The following is a 24,537-nucleotide window of genomic DNA, read 5'->3' on the forward strand; positions in this document are numbered from 1 at the left end:
TAAAACAACCATCTTGAAACAAACAATGAAAAGGAACCTCCTTCTAAGGAAAAAAAAAGCTATACTTGCCATAAACAGTAGTTGATGCTATTTCCAGCTAATGATACATAGCTGTAGTTGTTTTAATGTATGCAGTTATGATGATACATAAATAAATTTATTATAAATAAATAAGTCTTACTCAAGCAAGACTCTAGAAGGCAATCTGTAATTTTTTTGGGTGATAATCATTTCAAAACAAGGTCTGATTTAACTTCAATGGCTCAGCAGTTTTGAAAAGAAATTTAGGTTATTAATCCCCTAGCAGGAATGTATACATATATGCAAATGACCCAGGAAGAATAAGAAACAACACCCACAAAGTTTTCTAATATCAAAATATAGCAATTTATTCAAGACACTGAATATGATCTGTTGATTCTCTCCTTGAAACAAATGAGTTACGACACACAAGGTGATTTTTAAGTGTGTGGTGAGTAGGGGGTGGCGGGGGAACAAAATGGGTCAATGTTGACTTAACTGAACTTGGGAAATGCTGACGGAGAACCGAGTCTGGCTGCAAGTCTGACACAGACAATAAAAACTGCACAAGCCAGAATTCAAAAACTTCAGTGAGTGGCTGAAAACATTTCTGCATTTGACAAGAAACACAATTTTTTAAAAAGGCAAAACAAAGATTTTTTTTTAAAGGAAAAAATAACAACAAAAAGCAGACCCTTACGTTGGACAAAGTGCACGTCACTTGGCTCTGAAATGATCTATTTTTTCTTTAAAAAAAGACAAATCAAAAGTAAAGTCCTACAATGTAGCATGGGGTTAGTGCGTGTTCAACCCTGTCCTGTTAGGCCCTTTTTGTCCCCCCATGGAACCAACCCAATGCTTCCTAAGTGAAAGATGCAGTACTCTTTCTCACACTGAGCTCAGGCACAGGCCCTCCAACATAGCTGTTCATCTTTTCAAACTCAGTTGAAGACAGTCAGTGAAGGAGATTCATTTAATCTGCTCACAGAATTAGGGCATTTGGTCACTAAGTTATTAAGTACTTCTGTTTCTCACAATTTTTAAGAATTGTAAACAAAGTTAATTGATAAAAATAAAACAAACTGTCCTTTGAAAGGTATAAAGATGAATCCACCATCTCATTGGTAGTAGGGCAGACATCTTGAGTAAGTAGTTACTCATGGATGAGCAAAATGATTTTTTTTTTCTGATGGGGTTGATGGATTTGTGTGGGATCATCCACGCTGTGTTACCTGGTTCTTTGTGAACCAGTGACATGCTTTGGAAAGACAGATGCCTAGTCAAATGGTTTCATCTGTGGCCTGAAGAAATTTTTTCCTTCTGTGAAGCTAACATAGCTTCCTGAGCACAGTGCTCTAATTCAATCGGATCATGCAAACGGGGTTCAAATTTTACCAAGAGGTAAAATGAAAATACTTCAGTAAGACCCTGGCTGCTCACATCAATATTTAGATTGTCTAACAGGTTCTTCAGATTCCTTGCCTCCATTTTTTTTTTTTTTTTTGATGGTGGTGGTTGGTGGGGGTGGTCACTGGTGGTAAGCATTAAAAATGGGGCCACTACCTTCTGACAACATTCACTTGTATATTTAGAGGTGGTTAAATCTGTACAGTGATTTATTTTGGGGGAAGGGTGAGTGTGGGTCTTGTAGAGAGAGGACTAAAGATGGCACTAACCACACTGTTCCACAAATCTACCTAGACAGCAAGGTAGTCGTCATGTTATTTTAAAATCAATTAATTGGGCCCACTGTCTTCCAAAAAGGGAATGGTGAAACCTTTAGCTTGGCTTTGTTTTAAGTGCCTGGGGAACAAATAGATGAAAAAAAAAATACTCTGATCATAAGCAGAGCACTTCATTGGTCCTCTAGAGGACAGATCTTGGATAATTCAAATACCCAAGTGTTATCTTGTTAATCATCCTGGAACAATTAATAAAAACAAAACAAAACAAAACAAAACAAAAAAACCATGCAACAGTTTTGGTAACTGCTTCAATTCTATTCCAGAATACTGTTGGAAGCTCTTCTCGTTTCATGGAGACAGGCTTCCCTCTCCAAAGAGAACAATTCATTTTTTCAAGAATACCCCTGATCATCCCTGGAACATGCATCCAGCTGGAATCTGTCTGTTATCAGCAGCCCACAGGGGCCCCAATTACCAGACCAACCCACTGATCCCATCCTAGGCTTGCAATAAAATGCATGATTTTTTGTAAAAAGAGCCTCTCTCCTTTCCTTTCATAAGTATTTTCCCCTATTGCTAATCTTAAAAATAGGCCAGTGTAGGATTTTGAAAAAATAGTGCAAAAGATCACCTGATCACGATAATATGGAGCTCCGCTAGGAACACAAAGAAATTACTATCTTAAAAACAATCGTAAAAAGATTTATTATTCAAACAAACATTCTCCCCATTTTCTCATCAGGGAAAGTAATTATAAAGAGCGGCAGAAATTATTAATAATATCCTACCTACATATTTCATCCTCAGGAAGGAAAAATCTTCCTCACATTTATTTTGGTTATTCTCTAAAGTCTGATCTTGGAGCCTTTTAAAGTCTACTCTGTGATGACTAGCCAATGGTAATCTCTAGAGTGGTGATGATACCAAAGAGCTGTGTCTGTTACTGCAAAAAAAGGGGAAAAAAAGAAAAAAAAAGAAAAAAAAAGGAATGAATAATAGTTGAAATCATGCCTTGGGGGTAGGTTTTAATGGCACCTTCCACACCTTATGAGTTTGGAAATTTCTGTTGAGTCCTAGTGCCTATAGTCTGTCACTTACTGTTAGCTACTAAAGTGAATCTAAAGCTTGAAAAATGAAATACTGTGCTTAGAACCAAGAGTTTGAATTGTTTTTTTACACACACTGCAAACAAGCTGATGTGTTAATAAAATAACTCACACAGTAAATGGGGGAGAGAAGGTTGATATCTGTTCAACCAAATTTTTCCTATAGCATTTCATGAGGCAAAGAGGAAAAGGGATACTGCATCTTTAAGTACTTCAAACTCTGTGTCTTTTACATGAATCACACAAATCTGCCTATTTCTGGTGGCAATTTTAGGTTTTTAAAATCGTTTAACATAAAAAATATTTTTTCCAAAAATACTCCAGGTTCTTTCTCTAATAAGTCATCTTTCTCCTGTAAAAAGCTCCCCTAGCCCTCTACTCTCACATAAAGCACTTAATACACAATTTATTGAAAAGTGCCCCTTAGATGCTAAGGTCTAAAGCATGGAGGACTAAAAGAAAGAGAGAAGGAGTTAATGAAAAGATGAAGGTGGGCATGATAAAAGAGGAGGAAAAGGAAAAAGAAGAGGAAGAAGAGGAAAGCTGTCTTTCAAAAATTTTGTTATGTCCATTAGGCTGTATCTATTGTGGGCTTACTGAACAAATAAAAAGAAAAAAAAAAAAAAAAAAAGGGCGGGGGGAAGGAAAAAATAAAAGAGGAGGAACAAAACTGAAAAGGGGAGGAGGGGAAATCCCAATTCCAATCTAAGCCTGTAAGTGCCCAGGCTACAATATTCCAGCGGATAGAAAAAACATTGAACAAAAAGAATTCTAGAAAATAGAAAGTGTTGAGATTACAAAGTCGCGCATTTCATCAGTACAAACTGGTCTCTGAACGTCCTTTGGGAAAGCAACTGTAGTGTCCAAATTGGAAGGAGAAAAAAACACCACAAGGAGGAGGAATTTTTTTCCCTTTTGGTTTATCACAGCATTTTGCTTTTTTTGTTTTGTTTTTGTTGTTGTTTTTTTTTTTTTTTTTTGGCACAGCTTTCATGGTTTTGTTTTGTTTTTTTTTTCCCAGCCATCAGAATGAGTTCTCAGATGCAAACCCAACAGTTGCAGTGTCTAGCTGGTGGCTTCATGCTTCCAAGGCTGAATGTTCCAGGTGGAAACCATCCTTTCCCCTGTGATATGACTGTGTTTGTGTTTGTGTGTGTGTGTGTGTGTGTGTGTGTGTGTGTGTGTGTATGTGTGTGTGTGTATGTGTGTGTTTATTTTTTACTCCTTGATGAAGATTACAGAAAAATACTAGACTCCTTGTGGCCAGGGAGAATTGTTGTCATTGTACACTCTAACTTAAGTCAAGTTTGTACAGTTTTGAGCTGTTAGAATTGTTTTTGAAGAGTGCTGCTACCCCACACATTCACTGCTGGTCCATTTAAAAATTTTTCTATAGGCTTTTGCCTTTATTTCCGCAGATCTAGAACACAAACCTGGAAGGAAAGAGAAAGATGTCATTATTATGAGAGGCTATGAGTACATTCATTCTAATTCTACAAATTCAGTCTAATATCTCACAGATGACTCTTGCTTGATATAATAAGAACCGCTTAAAATATAGGCTAAACACTTCAAAAAGCATTTCTTAAGTACCTAGCATATACCTGGTCCTGGGAATACAAAGGAAAAAAAAAAGAGATAAAAAACTATTCCTGTTCTCGAGAAGCTCATATTCTACTAAAGAGCAGGGAAAAGAGTGAATAATATACACAAGTATATCAATAATGCAAGATAATTTGAAAGAAGTACAGAGTACTGACAAGTAGAGAATCACAGGAGGCTTAACACAAGGGTGACAGCTGAACTGAACCCAAAATGAGAATAATAGCAAAGCCAGATTGTAGAAGACTTAAATGGCAGGCTCTGAATTTTCTATTTTCTGAAAATAATGGGGAACTTCTAAAATTTTATGAACAGAGGAGTGGCAAAGTTAGCATAGAGTGGATATGATCTTCTCAAAGAAAATATGGACAATGGTGGAATTTAAGTCTGGTGATAGCTTATATTTCTAGAAAGTATGCCCCCAAGGTTTCATTTTTGGCTTTGTAGTGCCAAATACACAGCAGATATTTAGTAAATATTTGTTGAATGCCTAGTCCACAATAGGTACTTAATAAATAATTTGTTGCATGGTACCTAGTTACATAGTAAGTGTTTAATAATTGTTGAATGGTGCCTAGTACACAGTAGATGCTTAATAAAGTCTGCTGAATGGTATCTAGTTACACAGTTAGTGTTTAATAATTGTTGAATGGCATCTGGTACACAGCAGGTACTTAATAAATGTTTGTTCAAATGTACCTAGTTACATAGTAGATATTTAATAACTGTTGAATGGTGCATAGTACACAGCAGGTGCTTAATAAATGTTTGCTGAATGGTACCTAGTTACATAGTAAGTGTTTAATAACTTTGTTGAATGGTGGTTATACACAGCAGGTGCTTAATAAATGTCCCTTGAATGGTACCTAATTACATGTAGGTGTTTAATAACTATATTAAATGGTGCCTAGTCTACAAAGAGATATTTAATAACTTTGTTGAATGGTGCCTAGTACACAGTAGGTGCTTAATAAATGTTTGACAAATGACTTGACTTCTAGGTATGACACTCCTGAGTAATGTGGAACTGAGAAAAATCACATAATTGGGGCTCAGTTTTCTCATGCAAAAAGATGAGTGATTTGGACTAGATTATTGTCTTCTGAGAGGAAGAGGAGAAAAGAGAGAGAGCTCTGGTAGGCTGGCGAAGGATTTGTATTGCAGGGTCTTCCTTTAGTCTCTTTTACTCTCTGGGTAATCTCATCAGCTTCCATGTGTTTAATCTCTCTGCAAATGACTCCCAGATCACAGTGTCTAGCACCTGTTACTGTTCAGAACATCACTTAGCCATGTGATGTTGGACAAAACACTGAACCTCCATTTCCTCACTGCAAAATGGAAATAATAAATTACTATTAGGACTGCTGTGAGGACCCAATGAGAGCATTTGTAAAGCAGTCTGAAAAACCTTAAAGTGGTAAACAGATACAAAGTATTATTGTTACTCTCTGCGCACAACTCCTCTCTCTGCTTGAAATGTAAGTCTCTTAAGACTAGAGACTATTTCATCTTTGTCTTTGACAAGCACATACATCACTGGCAGATTGTAAAGGTTGCTTCTCAGTTGTGATCATGGCAGAATGATACTTGGAATCTAATCCTAGCTCTGTGATTATTTTACCACTTGTGTAATTCTGGTAAGTTGTTTTAACTTTTCTGAGCCTCAGTTTCCTAATTTATAAAAATGAGGGAATTAGATTTGATGGTCTCTTAAGGTCAGGACCTTGGCTGGTTTGAGATCCTTCTAAGTGATGAAAATCTGAAATCTGTTTAAGGCAAGATTTATAGTCCATCCCCAGAAACAGATGCATACAAATATGGAAAATTTTACTTTCCTCCAGTATAAAGACTGAGAACTTAAGATTTCCCCTATATGCCTTGATGAGACATTAGAAGAAGATATTGTTGGAAGATCTTTCATTGCATTATTCTCAAATCTCTGTGATTCTGTTACCAAGTTCTGCTCATAAGAAACGCCACAAAATAAAGAAGATGCTTACAGAGCCATCAGATGCACTTGCTCCTACTTTATCTCCCCTAGCGTTCCAGCATACCTCGAAGATTCCTCCAGTGCCTCTGTAGCTATGTACTAGAGTTCCACTCTGTAAAAGAAAATCAATTTCCACTTTAAAAAGCAATTTAACACTTAAAAATGTCATTTTGATGTATATTATCAAATAATTATGATGGAAGTTTAAAGCTAAAGCCTGAATCTTCTTTCTGTATACAGACAAACCTGTACCTGTTAACCAATACCACAGCCAAAATGAAATCATGTTTATGACACTATTAAATTTATAAATATAAACCTGGAAAACAGAGGAAATACTCTTTGTCTGAGCCAAGGAAATTCTCATTGAATAAATATTTTGTGTTTAATTAATAAGCAGCAGAAAAATGAAATTCTAACATAGAAAAAATGTCAGAAAAACTTTGGCTTTTCTACTATATAGACAATAAATTCCTGTTAACTTTCAAGAAAGGTAAATACGTGTCTGTTTTATTTAACTGGAATAAGATTTCATTTCCCATTCTCATTATGATGAAATATTAATTACTTTTTCCCTTTATACCTGAAATAAATGCATATATTTTGGGAGGAGATCCAATATGGATTAAAATAGTTTTAATATTTCTTTCTTTTCTGCTATTGTACAAATTATTTCTTTCAGAAAGAAGATTTAGAATTTTTTTTTTATTAAAAAATGGAACCTTAACACAAACTCAAGATGATAGTTTATAAATGGAAAGGTCAATTTTTCACTGAGTGTTTCAAAAACAAAGTGTTTCAACTTTTTTTATACAATATATTTTAAGATATACTCTTTATTCTGTACCTTTTTTGCTTCATAGAAAGATAAACACTTATCTTTCACATACCTAAAAGAGAGTGATTTATTATTGAATTTCTTAATGGCAAATTTTTAACCCCAGGTTATGATTTCTCTGCCTCTTAGCATGCTTCTAAATTTCTTATTGGTTAGTGTTCTTCCATAGCCAGGTGCTTAAGCTCATGGATAGACCCTTCAAGGATTTATAGTTTAATGGAGAGATATGACAAGCACAGGAATAAACAGAATATAGCACAATACATGATACCTAAATGAATAAAGTATGTGCAAACATCACAAAGAGAGGGATATAAGAGTTCACTAGGGGAGTGCACTCATTTTCATGGGAAGAAAGGCTTCCTAAGAGAGATGGCATTTGGACTGGGTTTAGGAGGGATGATGTGCTTTTCCCACAATGTCTATTTGTTTTTAATCACAGATGAAGCCAAACAGAATTAAGAAGTATTCCAGAGCAGAAAACTTAGAATTAGGGATTACCTTTTATTTAGAATTATCCATGACCCTAGGTAGAATCATGAGTTACTGCAAGACAAAATCTTGCACTAATTCTCTTGTATATTTGTTTTCCTTCACAGAATTTTAAAATCTGTAAATCTTACCAGAGAATTATGGCACATCTTTGGGAGGATAACCTAACAGTAAAATATTTACCACCCTTCATTAGGTAACATTTTCATTCAGGAAATATAGTTTGCATAAAATAATTGGATAAAGTTTGTTTTATCCTTCTTTTGGTCATTTCACATTTTAAATTATTTGTTTGGGTTAAAACAATTCCAAGAACACTCAACTGTTCAACAATGTACCATATGTCATCTTGAACATATGAAGAAAAATTGATAATTATTTCCATCCTAAAAAAGCTGTTTGTATGTTTTGTGGGTCTAACAATTAAGATTTAAATTTTATTTTTGGATAGATTTCCATAATAAAAGTCATACAATTACCTGAGTATTCCAGATGTGGACACATTTGTCAAAAGAACCACTAGCCAAGTACTTTCCATCGGGGCTAAATGCTACACTGTAGACAGGTTCTTGATGCTTGGTCAGTGTATGGATGCAAACTCCCCGTTCAACATCCCACAGTCTGACAGTAGAATCAAATGATGCACTGGGGAAATATTAAAGAAAGAATAATTTAATGCTTTCCCTCCTATCTTTTTAAACCAGGTAACACATTTTATTTGGGATTTATCTTATTTTTCTATACTTTTAAGTTGAAATCCTAAAAAATTAGAGAATTTTTTCCTCAACTCCCTATTTCAAAACTGAGTTACTTTGATTTATTTTTTAAAAATAATTATAGGTAATAATAATAATAAATAATATAATATATAAAATTAAAAAAAAATTTAAAATGGGGGCAGCTAGTTGGTGCAATGGATAGAGCACCAGCCCTGAAGTCAGGAGGACCTGAGTTCAAATCTGACCTCAGACACTTAACACTTCTTTACTCTGTAACCCTGGGCAAGTCACAACCCCAATTGACTCAGGAAAAAAAAAAAAGATGAAACTTTGAGATTTTTTGCAAGTTATCTAAAAATGTTCAATATTCATAATCACTTGTTTATTTCAATAGGTGGCATAAGGAATATTTATAAACTAAGTCCGATTTTTAAATACTCTTACACTAAAATAAAATGTAAAACAATATTATTCTAATCAGATCACATATTTGAGAAAATAGCCAAGTTGACAAAATTTTAAAAAAGATTTGGAAAGGATTCTACAATTCTGTTTTTGAAACCTTAGAAATCAAAGTTACCACCAACATCAAAAGAAAAAATTTTTTTAAGAAATAAGATTTTATTGATGGCTTCAATTTTTTACATTATCATAATTATCCCCACTATTCCACCTCCCAGAGAGCCATCCCACATAATAAATAGCATTTTTTAAAGAAAAGGAAAAAGAGGGGAAAATGTCCAGCAAAGTGATCAATATATTGAAGAGGTCCAAAAATATGTACATTGTGTTAACATCTCTCACCTCCAAGAAGGTGTGGATTTGGGATATATTCTCATTTCTCACCAAAGAATACCATTTTGTATGAAACAAACTGCAACCTAGAATTCAGTCCACCTGGGCACTATTAAATGAGATTTCTACAGGTTGTCTGACTTGAGAAGCAGCATGATATACAGTGAATAATAATGCTATGTTTGGCATTGAGGAGAGCCCACCACCTACTAGCTACACGACGATAGGCAATTCACTTACATTTTCAGAACCCTAGTATCCACTTCTACAAAATGTGGATAAACAAATCCTTAGTCTCAGAGTCAGAAGTAGGAAATTTGGACAATAAGGGACAATTTATCAAAACCCTCTTTTGGAGGTATGACAATTATGAGAGTAGCTTGCATATAGGAGAGAGACTGAAGAAATAGTATTTAGGGAACTAAGAAGGGGCAGATCAGAGGATGGAGTGAACTTTGAAGGGATCTGAGGACAGTAAAAGGGAGAGTGCAAAAGTGGTAAAGGAGTACCCCAATTTCTCCATTTTGGCCCTGAGTACTAGGAGTTAAGTAAAGCAGTTGGCTTTGCAAAGAGTGCCAAGATGATATGTCTTTAGGGGGAAGTTAGGTTTAATGGAAACAACAAGATGGAAAGAATATGATAAAAAATTATCTAAGAAGATGAGTTTTGGGAACAGCAGAGTTTGGGCTAAGCTGGAGGAAAATAATAATAATAATAACAATTAAAATGATAAGTAACATTTATATATTACTTAATGATGCTTTATGCACTGAGCCAATCATTTAACAATGATTAACTCATTTGATTCTCACAACAACAATCCTGGGAAGTAAATGCTATTATTATTTCTATTTTATAGATGAAGAAACTGAGGAAAAATAGATTAAGTGACTTGCCTTGGACACACAGCTAATAAGTTTGATGGTAGGTTGGAATTCAGATCTTCCTAACTTTAGACCCAAGGTTCTATCTATTGCACTAGCTGGCTGCCAAGGTAGGGGAAAAATAAAAACTCCAGGAAGAGTTTCTCCTATCAGAGTGTGTGATCATGGGGGTAGTATATTTGGTAGTTTCCTTGACTTTTCCTGGTTACTCCCATCCTCTGCAGAGGAATGGACCAGTGAAGGTCCACAAAGTAAGGGAATTGAACAGTGGAAAGGGAGCAGTGTCTGGACAGGTAAAGATTATGCTTTAAGGTTACAGTAGCCCCAAACTTATTATGCTTTTGGCTGTAATTTCTACTTCAAAGAGTTGTGAGAATGAAAGGATATGGCAAGGGACTTTAAAAACTTTCAATCTATAATTAGTATTTATAATTAATTCATAAGCACTAGGTACAAGATACAGTTCCAGAACTCAAAATTCTTAGGGCCAGGTTCATATGAGCATACAAACACTTACAGTATAATACAGAAGATGGTAAATGCTTTAAGAGACACAGAATACTAAAGACCATTAGGGAGAGAGAGAGAGATCTGTTTTGAAAGATATGATAGCAAAGGTTTCCTGATGGAAATTATATTTGAGTTGGGCTTTGAAAGAGAAACAGGATCTTGATACACTGTATCCTAGAAAGAAGGTATAATATGAGAAAAAGAAAGGAGGTATAAAAGTAAGGAATTATTCAGGGAATAGCAAACAACTAAGGTTGGCTAGGGTGCAGGACTATGTACAAGAAAATAAAGTAAAACGAAACATTGTATTTGAGTCATTTTGTATAGGGTTTGCAGGGTTAGGGGCATGAAATATGGTTTTAATCTGGGAGACAAAATAATCAATGAAAGTTTTGAACAGGAGAAAGATAGGACCTGGAAAGTACTTGAGGAAGGGTAAAGAAACTTAAGATATGGGCACCAGGCACAGGAGTACTAGAAAACTTCTGGGGGAAAAAGTAAAGTGGGGTGGGTGTTTTGACAAGGGGGGTACCTATGGGCAAGCAAAGGAGGGACAAATGAGTGACTCATGCAGCAGGCAAAATAGGCTTATGGGGATTGAGAAAGAAGAATGCATTGGAGATGTTATGAGGTCTCAGGTCACAGGGAAAATGATGGAGTCTTCAATAAAAATAGGGAAATCAGGAGTAAAAAATACCTTTTAGATATTTTGATTTTGAATAAGGTGAAAATTCTTTTTTAGATATCAATAGGATAGTCAGATGGAGCTGTTCAATAGAATACTGAAAATGTAGGTTGGCATTGATTAGAAAAATGATTAAACTATGATGTATGGACAGAAAGGAATATTACTACAGGAAATAATAAAAATAGAGAAATATGGGAAGATACGAAATTACTGATGCAAAATGAAGTAGAAAAAGGAAAACAACACACACACACAACTATACACACACTAATGACTACAATGTAAAAGGAAAGAACCACCAAAAAAAATCAAAACTTAATATTGTAAAATTATAATGATCAATTTTGACTGCAAAGAAGAGTTATGATAAAGTACCTCTTGTAGATTCTATGTAGATAGGTGCAAATATATGATCATTTTTAATATTTTGGTTCAATTTGATAAAGTTATTATTTTTGATAAACTCATTATTCCCTCCTTTCTTTTTCTCATACGATACCTTCTTTCTAAAATATAATACATCAAGAGCCTATTCCTTTTTTAAAGCCCAGTTCAAATACAACTTCTACTACGAAACTTTTGCTATCACAACCTTTCAAAAGAGCTCTATATCCCCAATTTTTTTTTTTTTAATTTAATAGCCTTTTATTTACAGGTTATATGCATGGGTAACTTTACAGCATTAACAATTGCCAAACCTCTTGTTCCAATTTTTCACCTCTTACCCTCCACTCCCTCCCCCAGATGGCAGGATAACCAGTAGATGTTAAATTTATTAAAATATAAATTAGATACACAATAAGTATACATGACCAAACCGTTATTTTGCTGTACAAAAAGAATCAGACTCTGAAATATTGTACAATTAGCTTGTGAAGGAAATCAGAAATGCAGGTGGGCATAAACCCAATTGTTTTTTAGTATTGTATTTCTCTTAAAGCATTTATCATCTTCTTTTAAAGTCCTTTTTTTAAATTTTAAAATAAAATCACTCTTGATAACACCCTGGGAGGCAGAAGAGAGAGGGTTCCTTTGGAAAATATAGATGTTGTAAAAACAAAACATATAATAAAATTTATTTTTAAAACCAAAAAAACTGTGAGTTTGGATCTCAGAAGAGAGGCTAGGGCTGGAAACAGAGATATGGGAATCATCTCCATCAGCATGATATTGGTAGTCACTGGGATTAATGACATTACCAAGTGGGCAAAATGCACATGGATAAGAGATGAGGACCAAGGACAGAAATTTTAGGTAAAGCTTATCTTCCAGCAGTGAGAAAAGAAAGAATCACTGATATTTTTCCTTGTCTCTCCTTCCCACAACCCCTTACCTCTGCTAGCACCATAACAGTTTAGAAAGCTGTTAAAGCTAGTTAACAATGTCTTGTTTGTCTATTTTTGTCTCCAGCATAGCTCTAGCATTGAGTTTTAATAATGTCTCTATTTAATAATTTTATTATTTTCTGATTTCCTGAAAATAACATTGAGATAGCAAGACATTTGGACAGAAAGATGGCTCTGAAACCAAGAAAGGATGAGTTCATGTTTCTGACATCTCCTAGGCTGTGTGACCCCAAGAAATTTACTCAGTGTTTTGAAGCAATTCTTTAAGACTATAATTTAAGACAGATGATCTGTACCGGTAGAGGGAATTAATTTCCTCACCCAGGAACTCCTTATGTTAATGTTAAAACACACAGTTTTAGTGTCTATCCTTCATCCCTATTCTTGAGATAAAATGGTTCTTTGAAACATACACTCTGATTTCCCAAATAAGGCATTTAGTCTATGCCCCAAATATTTTAGTGACAGGTAACTCACTAATTCAATAGGCAGGCTACTCTAACTTTGGACAACTTCAATTGTTCTTTATATTGACTCCAAAGTTATCCCCATTAACTTTCCATTTTTCCTCGATCTATCACCTGTAGCAATTTAAAAAAAGAAAAACGGGACAGTTCCTTCTCTACAAGTATCTGAAAATAGCCATCACATCCCTTGTGAAGTCTTCCTTTCTCCAAGTTAAATATTCTCAGTTCATTTGATCCCTATCCTATAATGTTTTCCAGACCATTAGCTCACTTCTTAACTTTTTTGTGTGTGGGGAGGAGTGTTTTTGTTGTTGTTGTTGTTGTTCTGGTCCCATGAAATTTAATTTTTTCTAAGTATTTTTTTCAACTATTTTTTTAACATTCATTAAAAATTTTTTTGTTCATTCAATTGGAGAATGACTGAATAAATTGTGGTATATGAATATTATGGAATATTATTGTTCAGTAAGAAATGACCAACAGGATGATTTCAGAAAGGCCTGGAGAGACTTACATGAATTGATGCTGAGTGAAACAAGCAGGGCCAGGAGATCATTATATACTTCAACAACAATACTATATGATGACCAATTCTAATGGATCTGGCCATACTCAGCAATGAGATCAACCAAATCAGTTCCAATGGAGCAGTAATGAATTGAACCAGCGATGCCCAGCAAAAGAACTCTGGGAGATGACTAAGAACCATTACATCGAATTCCCAATCCCTATATTTTTACCCGCCTACATTTTTGATTTCTTTCACAGGCTAATAGTACACTATTTCAGAGTCCAATTCTTTTTCTACAGCAAAATAACTGTTTGGACATGTATACTTATTTTGTATTTAATTTATACTTTAACATATTTAACATGTATTGGTCAACCTGCCATCTGGGGGAGGGGGTGGGAGGAAGGAGGGGAAAAATTGGAACAGAAGGTTTGGCAATTGTCAATGCTATAAAATTACCCATGCATATAACTTGTAAATAAAAAGCTATAATAATAATAAAAAAAATTTACAAGGTTAAAAAAAAAGACTATACTTGCCTTTTGGTATTCTGTATAATGATTACAATAAATAATACTAACAGCATTTATATAGCACCTCCTATGTACCAAGCACCATGATATGTTCTTTACAAACATTATCTTATTATCTTACAACAGCCTTGTGGAATATTATTATTCCTATTTTACAGGTGAGGAAATAGAGGCAAAATGGCAAAGTGATTTGTTTGAGGTTACAGTTAATAAGTGTCTGAAGTTGCATTTGATTTCAGCTCTTCCTTACTCATGGCCCAGTACTATTGCATCATCTAGCTGACCAACAAGATATAGATGGCAACTCTCAAAACAAGTATATTTGATTAACCAGAATAGTTCATTCCTTGACCACATTGGAGAGTAGAATTTTTTTTTGTTTGTTGTGCCTGATTCTTTGTGACCCATTTGGGGTTTTCTTGAGAAAGATACAGCAATGGTTTGTCATTGCCTTTTCCAGATCCTTCCTTCCTTCATACATACATACATATATATATGGAGAAAGAGAGAGAGAGAGAGACTAAAGTAAATGGGGTTAAATGACTTGCTCAAGGTCACAGAGCTAGTAAATGCCTGAGACCAGATTTGAATACGGGGAAATCAGTTGTCCTGACTCCAGGCTCGGCTCTTTCTCTCTCTGTGCCATCTAGATAGTACATCGACTCTTAATAGAAATACACAGATGAAAATTTGCAGGACAAACCTTGTTCCCATTTGGGAAGCTATTTAAAACATTCAAATCTACTATGATGTTTAATTTTGGTTTTGAGATGCCTCCCAACCAAGCAGAACTTGCTCTATTGCCACTGTATTTCAAAGTCATCATTAAAGCCATGATTTGTCACATTTTCTTTTTTAATAGCATTTTATTTTTCCAAATACATGTAAAGATAGTTATCAACATTCATCTTTGCAAAACCTTGTGTTCCAAATTTCTCTCTCTCTCTCTCTCTCTCCCCCCCCCTTCTTCTCCTTCTCCTCCTCCTCCTCCACCCTTCGCAAGAAAGAAAGAAAGTAACCCAATATAGGTTAAACATGGATTTGTTATATTTTCTAGTGATTTAATAGTTTTCTTCTTCCTATATCTTTAGCAGCTTCTCTTAGAGATTTTATGAGAAGTCTCAGAGAAGAATCCTATGAGATGAAGGATTTCAAACTTTGAGGAAAATTCCCACACTGATCAAATCAGGTATTCATTAAATTTGAAATTTCTAAATTCTAAAAACTACTATACATAGTTCTAGAAGTTAATCCTTCAAAGTGTTTCCATATTTACTGTTTTTGGAATAGTTTTAAAAGGATTGACTTGTCCAGATAGGGCTAAAATTAGACTGTTAAGTTCCTTGAGGGAAAAGATTATCTTTCTTTTTTGAATTTGTGTCCCCAGGCCTCAATAAAGTATCTGGCACCTAATAAATGCTTATTGACCATCTGTTGGCAAATGGACAGATTTCAGAACAATCTGGAACAAAAGGCACCAACCCACAAAATTAAATTCACACAATATATAACAGATAACATTTCAGAATGTGAATCAATTTGTCTAGATGCCATATTCAGTGGAAATTTAGTTCATTCCTGTTGGAATCCTTACAAAGTGTTAAGTCAGCAGAATTGATAGAGACAATAGTTATCTAATTTAGCATGGTTCAGTATGATTGATCTGATCCTACAAGCAGATGTTATGGGCCAGAACTTGAAACAAGGTACTAAGTGGAATTGATGGAAGCAATGCTTGTGTGCTTGGGTTTGTACCGTTAAGAGTTTACACATTAGAGGACACACATTGGAGTTCACAAGTATGGGAGATATACAAAGTTAACTTTGTAACTTTGTGAATTCACACCTCCTATAATCACATTCTCAGAGGAGGAGTCAACCTTTTACACAGAGTCGAGCAGAACCAAGATTCAGAGAGAGGCTGAAGCTAGCAACAAGAGCTCTCGGAACCAAAGAAAGCTAACTGGGCTGTTTTGGAGGAAGAAATAAAGAACTACTTTAACACCTGGCTGCATTTGGAGTGATTATTACTTTGAACCGAAACTAAGGCTGCATCCAGAAAACCTCCCCAAGAAACCTGCTCCCAGAGAGAACCATCATATATTATACAAAAGAAGAAAAACACCACACATTCCCCCTTTGACCTCCAATAAATAGAGGTTCATTAAAAAGTTAGCCATTTCCCCATTTCTGCCACTTTGGACATTGAAGACTTTTAATAATTTCTCTGACAGACAATTGGTTGCATTCCTGGCTATCACTTACTTACTTGGCAATGAAAAATGCTATCGGGAGCAGTTATAATTCTGTTGATAAACAGCAATAAATGGAATTCAGAGTTTATTTTAGTTTTACCTTGCTAACATGATGTTGGAGGTTGGATTGCTGGTACCTGGTCCTGTTGGACTCCATTTGATGGTATAGATCTCTTTGCTGTGAGCCTGAAGATCATGGACACATGTATCTTGCTTCATACTCCAAATCTGTGTAATACAAATAAAAAATAAAATTAAATTAAATTTCTGGAACCTCTTTTCCTCCTCCCCACTTTCTTTGTTTTTTTTTTTTGTCAGGGGGGCAGACCCTGAGGAAGCATGCTGTGGACTGCTAATCTCTTTAACTGACAATTCCATAATTAGATTCTAATTCCATTCTATACCCTGCAAAGTTTATCTATCTGTGAAGCAATTTAGGGTTTTAAGCTAGAGCAAATTATGAAGATAACACAATTTAACTCTTTAATTTTACAGATAAGGTTTACAATAAAGTTGCTTTCTAATAGGCATTCTGCTATCACATCAGACACATCTGGGCTTACTGCTACACAGAATGTAAATATGATGTGGCTCTATATTTCTAGCCCTTGGATATCTGAATAATGATAAAAAACCAGATAGTCATCAAAAGCAACAAAAGGTATTTGTGGTGCTAAGCTCTAAAAAGTAAGCATGTCTTTAATAATGGAGTCCATTATGAGGAGATTAGCAATCATATTACTCAGAGACAAGATGAATATAATCCAATATTTGAGAAGATAGTGATTGTAAGTCCAAAAAAAGTTCCCCTGTGTTAAATGAAAATTGGGAGCCACTGGATGAATAGTTAGTCAAATTATATATTGAATGGGAAATCCTTTTTTAAATGAAAACAACATGCAGAGACCCAGAACTTTTTGCTACACTTGGATTTTTTTTTTCTCAAAGTGATTGCTGTGTGTCAATTTACTTCCCTACCTCCACCAAAAAAAATGTAATAGCAAATTATAAAAACCCAAACCAATCATTAGTAAGGTATATGAATAAAGGTGAAAAAAGTATGAACAAAGATAGCTTTTAAATGATATAAAAGAACTTGTTTCACATTGGTATGCATGCATATATTTTTTGAAAATACAGTTCTTTTTCTGAATTAATCTCTTTTACCTTTAACGTCATGTCATCAGAGCAGGATGCTAACAGCATTCCAGAAGGATCCCATTTGATTGCATTGACTTCATTCTGAAATACAGAAAGGCTTTTAAAATTTTTTTTTCTTTTTTAAAGGTAAGTAAAATCAAAATATCTGTTATCCAGCAGAGGGCAATAGTGTTTTGCTTTTATCACTTAAAAATAAGATCTTTAGTTTAAAATAAATTATGCCTTAGATTTCCAAAGAAGAAAACAAAAGTTTATGCATAGCTTTCCCTACTACCAATCTGTTTTTTTTCCTCTTGAGCCATTCCTCTTTTTTTTTTCTTTTTCTTCCTCTCTTTCTTTCTCCTTCCTTTCCTGTTCTTTCCCTCCCTCCTACCCCTCTCCCCCTTCTCTCTCTCTCTCTCCTATGTATTTTCTATTCATAGACTAGCACATTCGCTCATATTTCCTCTTAAAATATCTAAAATCATAACTGGGAAGGACTGGGCTTGAGAAGGTGTACTAATAAAGTGAAACGAATAAAATTAGTTATAATAAAGTTCAATTAAAAAACAATCACACTTCTTTGAGTAAGAGATGGACAAAAGTTTGGGAAAACAGGATTCTATGGCCTCAGAACTAGTGTCACTTATACCAGAGACTGTGCATGGCCTCATAAAAGACACTATTTTTAAAGGGAACAGGAGTGAAAGGGGAATGAGTAGATGGAGAGCACCAGAGAGCCAGAAGATTTAATCCCTGGTTTGCAGGAGTTAAAATTTATTACAGGACCAGCACAAATCTTAACCACAAGGCAATGGAACACCAACATAAAGAAACATACAGAGATTTATACATATGTGCCAAGTACTCAGCAGACAGAAAAAGTAGATTTCTGTAGTGACGACCATTATGGAAAAAAAAAAAAAAAACCCTTTAAGAAAAATTAATTTAAAATTTGTTTCAATTAACAAAAGTCTATTTTCTCTTTCTCCCATATTTTCTTCTGCTCCTTCTATCAGGGGGAAAAAAACACAAAACCCTTGTAACAAATATGCATAGTTTAGCAAAACAAATTCCTGAATTAGTTAGAACAAGAGCCCTTTTGATGGTTCTTATTGCAAATGTTCCAGATGGAAGCTGAAGCAGGTCTTTGCAGTGTGTTACCATTTATTCGTCTATACCCCAACCCCCACCCTCCAATATCTCATCTGGGAGCACTGCTGAGACAGGGCAGAGGAACAATAGAAGATGTATTTTCCTAGGCCTTTTCTCTTGGAATCACCCAGAGGAAGTTGGAAAAATATGCTGAACTTTGTTTAACACATACTTTCTTTGGTTTGATAGTCTCAAAATGTTCAGAAGGAATAAGGGTTGAGCCCCATTGAGAATAAAAGAGGAAAGAAATGATCTGGGTGAGAGGGGTCAAAAATAAGTGATAATTATACACACACACACACACATATATATAAAATATATATAAATGTAAGTGAGATAATTCAAAGTGATATGGCAAAGAGATTGGCTCATGTGGTTAACTGACCACAGTGTGCAACCCTATGCTGAGTGTAAGTAAGAAGCCTGGTAAAGAACCTAGTGCAGCTTGGAGCTGATACTTAAAGAAATGCACACATAATATACTTAAATTGATAGCCAAAGTATTATTTGTATTTTGTCATCTGTCTACTGTAGGAAATTTTGAGCTTTGTAAGTAAAAAGCAGAAACAACTTAATAAAAAACTTTTTAAAGCAGTGAGTCACTATATGGAGTTGTGCTCTGCTTTCCAATTTCTGAATTGTACCACCTTTCCAGGTAGATTGAGATGAATGGAGAGATCAACAGTGAACATTAAATACTTACTTATGCATTAGGCACTGTACTAATAAACTGGCTATTATTCAGTTGTGTCTGATTCATAATAGCCCCCTTTGGGGGTTTCTTGGTAAAGATATTGGAGTGATTTGCTATTTTCTTTTCCAGCTTATTTTTACGAGAAGGAATTGAGACAAATAGGATTAAGGGACTTGTTCAAGATCACACAGGTAGACCAATGTGAGAGTCCTAAAGGTGAGTTTTTTTGATTCCAAGCAGTGTTCTCCATTGCACTCCCTAGCTGCCCAGGTAACAAAGCTACAGTCTCTGGCCTCAAGGATTTTAAATTCTAAAATGGGGAAGACTGAAAAGGTTTTTTATAAAGGGGTTTACCCATGGGGAATTATAATTTAGAAATGAGGAATTCTAGGCAAGGGAAGGTGAAAGCTCACCTACTTGAGCCCAGGATAAGTTTCAGAGGCAGAGTCCAAAGTTCTTGGGCAAGAGAGGGAGAGAAAAGACAGGGTCGAGGATGATGATCAGAGAATATAGGGAACATGGTACGCAGTGATAGTGGTTCTTGCAAAAATAAGGCAAAATCTCAATGCCAAGAGCCTAAGTCATTTTAAGTTTCCAGTTTGGGGGGAGATGTGTTTGAAGAGGAAGGGGAGGATAATGGTCAGAGTACAAGCTAGTTCAGTGTGTGGTCTTATTTCTGCTTCTCTCTGATACCTGATGTCTGGACTCAATCTAACTACTATACAGTGCTCATCAGGCACAAATGGCTTCAGGCATGGGCTGGCTCTTTTTTAAAAGACTTGAAAAGCTTCTAGGGGGCTTGCCCTGTAGCCTTAACCTCTTCTTTTAAGCGACAGAAACATCACTAGTTTAAAATAAAAGCTCTTGAATCCCACGACATTCCCACCAAATATGAAGCTCACATTCAGAAGGTTCACTTACTGTGTGTCCTTGGAACGTTTTAACTGGGCGATCACAGCCAAGTCGGCATACGTGGATACACATGTCTGTGCTGCAGGATGCAAAAGTAGTGTTGTTTTGCCAATCTACGTCCAGAGCAGGGGCTGCAAAGCATGAACAACAGGGAAGAGCAGAGAGAAGTCCCATTAGTTATTGTGGATGGGCACTGTCCCCACCAGCCTTTCTGTATGAAGTGCAGTGTCTGTTCCCAATATATATTAAATTTGAAGCTATTTATAACATAGAAAAATTTAAAAGGAAGAAGTGAGAACTAGAGACACTCGACATATGGAAAATTATAGAAATAAGTGGAGTTTGAGGAGTAGCTCTTTTTCAAAGAATTATAGTCTAGGCAACTGAGTCCATATCAAGTTTCAAACATTTACTGGATCAATCCTATAACCAAACCTATCCACTCCCCTACCCTAGCTAGTGCATCTTGTTTTTATCTGACCCATAATTTTCCAACATGAAGAAAGATGTCTAATTCTTAAGTGGGTGCACACTCCTAATCATTATCAATTAGAAATATTTTATTCCTGATGCATGGTAAACTATAGTTTTCGCTTTTGCTTCTTTCAGAAGTAGGGGGAAAGACTGGCAAAGTAGATGACAACCTCCTCATATGGGAGAGGGAAGAAGAGGGAAAGATAATTCAAAGAAGAAAGGGGAGGAGATTCATAACTATGTGTGTCACACTCCTATTCAAATGTGGATCTCTTTCTCTTAAAGTTTTTTTTGTTGTTATTTAATTATTGTTCAGTCGTGTCTAACTCTTCATGACCCCATTGAGGTTTTCTTTGTAAAGATACTGGAGTGTTTTGCCATTTCCTTCTCCAGCTCATTTTACAGATGGGGAAACTGAGGCAAATGGGGTTATAAATGACTTGCCTAGCTACAAAGTGTCTGAGATCAGATTTAACTCAGGAAGATGAGACTTCCTGACTCCACATATGGCACTCTATGCATTATTACATCTTGCTGCCCTTTAATTTTTACTTCCCTCCCATTCTGATCTACATAATGGGTATTATGTATATTATGGGTAATGCCCATAAATGGGTACTATAAAGGGACTTCTATATTATGCACATTGAGGGCTGAGGATCTTCTCTGTTCACTTGATAGTCTTAATCTTTGTAAGTTTGATAAGACTATTACCAAACTTAACTAGGTGATTTAGAGGATCTAAAAGATACAATACTGTAGCTTGGCCCTCACTGTTAACTAAACAAAATAACAGGTGCAGGAAGCACTTATTTTTATTGAACCTCATTGTTACCTAATTACCAAAAGTCCTTCAATATGAAGAAAAGTCTCAATATATCATGTATTCTGGTTCATCATCAGAGTATTCCTTCAAGGGGAAGGTGTAAATGGGAGGGACACTGATTTAAAAGACATTTTATACACACACACACACACACACACACACACACACACACACACACATATTTGTATAAGGGACAGTGGATAGAGCACTGGCTTGAAGTCAGAAGGACCCGACATCAGGTATGTATTAGCTGTGTCATCCCTGAACAAGTCATTTAATCCTCACTGTTCCCCCTTCCCCCTAATGAAAAAAAATGTATAAATGGAGAAAAGGGGAGGAACCTGGAGGATTTCCATTTCTATTCTCCATTTTTTAGAACCTATTTTCAGTTTAATTTATCAGTTTAATTGACTGTTACTTTGGAAGCAACAAAAATTTGGCCTTTACAATGATACATTTAAAGTCAGAGAAATTATAACTGAGAAAAGAGGTAGGATGGCATGTCTCCAGTATCTGGCTGGGTGTTTAAGAAGTCCTGGATATGGACAACAATGTACTCTGAATGAACATCTGAGAAAGGATACATAAGAGATTTCCCCCCAAAAGTGGCCTGAATGGATAAACAATTCAAATTCTATTGAAGGGAGGTCCTATTATTTTGGGTTTCTTATTTTTTTCTTTAGTTGTCTTTTAAATGCCATAAAGAATAGGCTATTTGCAGGGTTTTTCTCTGCTATTCACATTATATGACCTAGAAGGGACTAGAAATGAGTTAAAAATCATCCAATCCAAACCCTTTAGTTTACAGATGAGGAAATAGAGGTGCTGCAAAGGTAAGGCTTCCTCCAAGTCATGTGTCAAAGGCAGAGCATGATCCAGGTCCTCTGACTTAGGAAAGGATACTTTTCCCACTGATCCTCTTAGAACATGAGTTAACCTTCACAGTCTGATGAGACATCCAGAATAGGAATAATTTTTAAAATTAAAAAAAATTATTTATTTTAATACACATTGCTTTATGAATCGTGTTGGGAGAGACCAGAATGGGAATTTAGTGGAAGACAATATAATTTGGGAGTTAAGAGCATGTTTGAAGGGGAGCAAGTAAGTGAATTTGGATGGATCATGGAGTGCAGGAGCGTAATATTGTAAAACAACTCTGGAAAGAAAGTTAAGTTGGAAAGTTAAGTCAGGGTGTGGGGAATAATTTTGTTTTTGTATACCCTGTGTCCAGTACAGCATCTGGCACAGGGCTAACAATAAATGCCTATTGAATTAAATTATTCCATCTTTAGAGCTCTGTCTTCTTCAGTAAGATTTTGGATTATGATGCCCATCTTAAGCATTTTTTTTGGATTAGGTCCAAATGATTATTTCTAACTCATAAGTTAAGAAATTTGAAACATAATGAGCCCATTATACCACTCTGTCCATGGGATGCATAGCACTATATGAAGCCCAAAGGAAGTCACTTGGGTCTAGTATCCATGACCTTATTATCTGTCTAGTGCTTTGGTTAATGACTGTTAAGCATCCGGAAATCAGACGGTGATATATAGCTATGCTAAGAAATAATGAAGTGCTCTGCTTGTGGGGGAAGGGAGGAAAGAAACATCACAAGGTTGCTAAGAAACATATACAACCAGAGGCTAACTAATTTACTCAAGGTTAAACAGTGAGTCAGCATCAGAGACAGAAAGATAATTCAGGTTTTCCTGTGTTCTCACAAGAAGATTTCTCTTCCTCATTTCCCCTGCTATTCTTTAAATAATGGGCTGAACCCTTCTGCTATCTATCTCCCATACAATGGCGGGGATGCTATTAACTTCAATGTACGACTTCATGCCCAAGGGAAAGATACTGTGTGGGCAGAGCTGGCTGAATGTCAGGAAAGGCTTTTTAAAAAATGATATAAATCACGAGAGCTAAAGTTCTTTCTTTCTTTCTTTTTCTTTTTTTTTTAATACTCCCAGCAGTGTATTTAACCATGGCACAACTATTCTTGGAGTATTTCCCACGTGTACCCAGTGGAATGAAAGAAATAATCAGTTCTGTCAGAATGCTGATCAGTTAGCCATAGGACAATGCGTACAGATGATTCTCATTTATAACGCCCAAAATTAATTAAATAATGAATTCCAGGGGGCAAGCTCTGTATTTGGGTCTCTTATTAATACAGTGGAAAATGTGAAGACCTGACAGGAAGGTTTAGAGGATAATTACCAGGAATTGAGCACCAAAATCAGTGTTGTTCCCCAGAATTCCAGGACTAAAAATTAGGAGTTGCTTCCTTTTATTTTTCTGTCCTGGCTCTCTGCTAAGGGTGGGACTCCATCCCACCTGCCTTTGATGACATCAAAGCTATCAACTATGAATCCTGTAGGCTCTCAGCCACAGTTACCCAAAAAGCCATTTGTTCTTGAAGATGTGCAGCAGTTTCAGGGAGGGGAAATGAGGAAAGATAGAGGTTTGATGTAGAAATTTGTGCTTATGCCAGTAGGGACTTCTTGGACCAGAAAATTTCCTTATTCTGCAGGGAGCTGCTTTGATGTAATTTTTAGGGTATAGTTCTTAACACAACCTTACTAATAATGACAAGGCATTTAATAAATACTGTCACAGTTGCTAATAACGATGAAGGGAGTCCCATGATTCCTCATACCATCTGGATAACTGCTTGATAAATGGAAATACAATTTCTTACTCTATCCAATTAAGTGACTAATCCCCAAAAGGAATTTTTGCTCTTATATTTTCAGAGCTTTCTAGACCACTGAATAAAACAAATAAACCCTGCATTAGGACCTGAGGAAATTTCTGATCAATCGCAGGGTTGTGGGGCACAGGGAATAAACTGCCAGATTTAGAGTCCTTCACAGGCTGCTTTATCAAAC

At 35.6% G+C, this 24,537-nt stretch overlaps 1 protein-coding gene across 7 annotated transcripts in view; it reads right to left on the reverse strand.

The window, feature by feature from the left end:
- Positions 1 to 368: 368 nt before the first annotated feature.
- TBL1X (transducin beta like 1 X-linked) overlaps positions 369 to 24,537 on the reverse strand; it is a 356,084-nt gene continuing 331,915 nt past the window's right edge. For 6 of the 7 annotated variants that reach the window (XM_031959014.1, XM_031959013.1, XM_031959017.1 and 3 more), the window contains 6 exons: positions 20,353 to 20,474; positions 17,610 to 17,684; positions 16,543 to 16,670; positions 8,214 to 8,379; positions 6,415 to 6,516; positions 4,062 to 4,245 (listed from right to left, as the gene is read on the reverse strand). In XM_031959014.1, the coding sequence (XP_031814874.1) occupies positions 4,219 to 4,245; positions 6,415 to 6,516; positions 8,214 to 8,379; positions 16,543 to 16,670; positions 17,610 to 17,684; positions 20,353 to 20,474 (620 nt within the window). In that variant the 3' untranslated portion in view covers positions 4,062 to 4,218. Of the gene's footprint in view, positions 4,246 to 6,414; positions 6,517 to 8,213; positions 8,380 to 16,542; positions 16,671 to 17,609; positions 17,685 to 20,352; positions 20,475 to 24,537 lie in introns of all 7 variants that reach the window. The other variant, XM_023500346.2, reaches the window with a different exon arrangement.

Source organism: Sarcophilus harrisii, chromosome 3, assembly GCF_902635505.1.
Source record: "Sarcophilus harrisii chromosome 3, mSarHar1.11, whole genome shotgun sequence".
Lineage (NCBI taxonomy): Eukaryota > Metazoa > Chordata > Mammalia > Dasyuromorphia > Dasyuridae > Sarcophilus > Sarcophilus harrisii.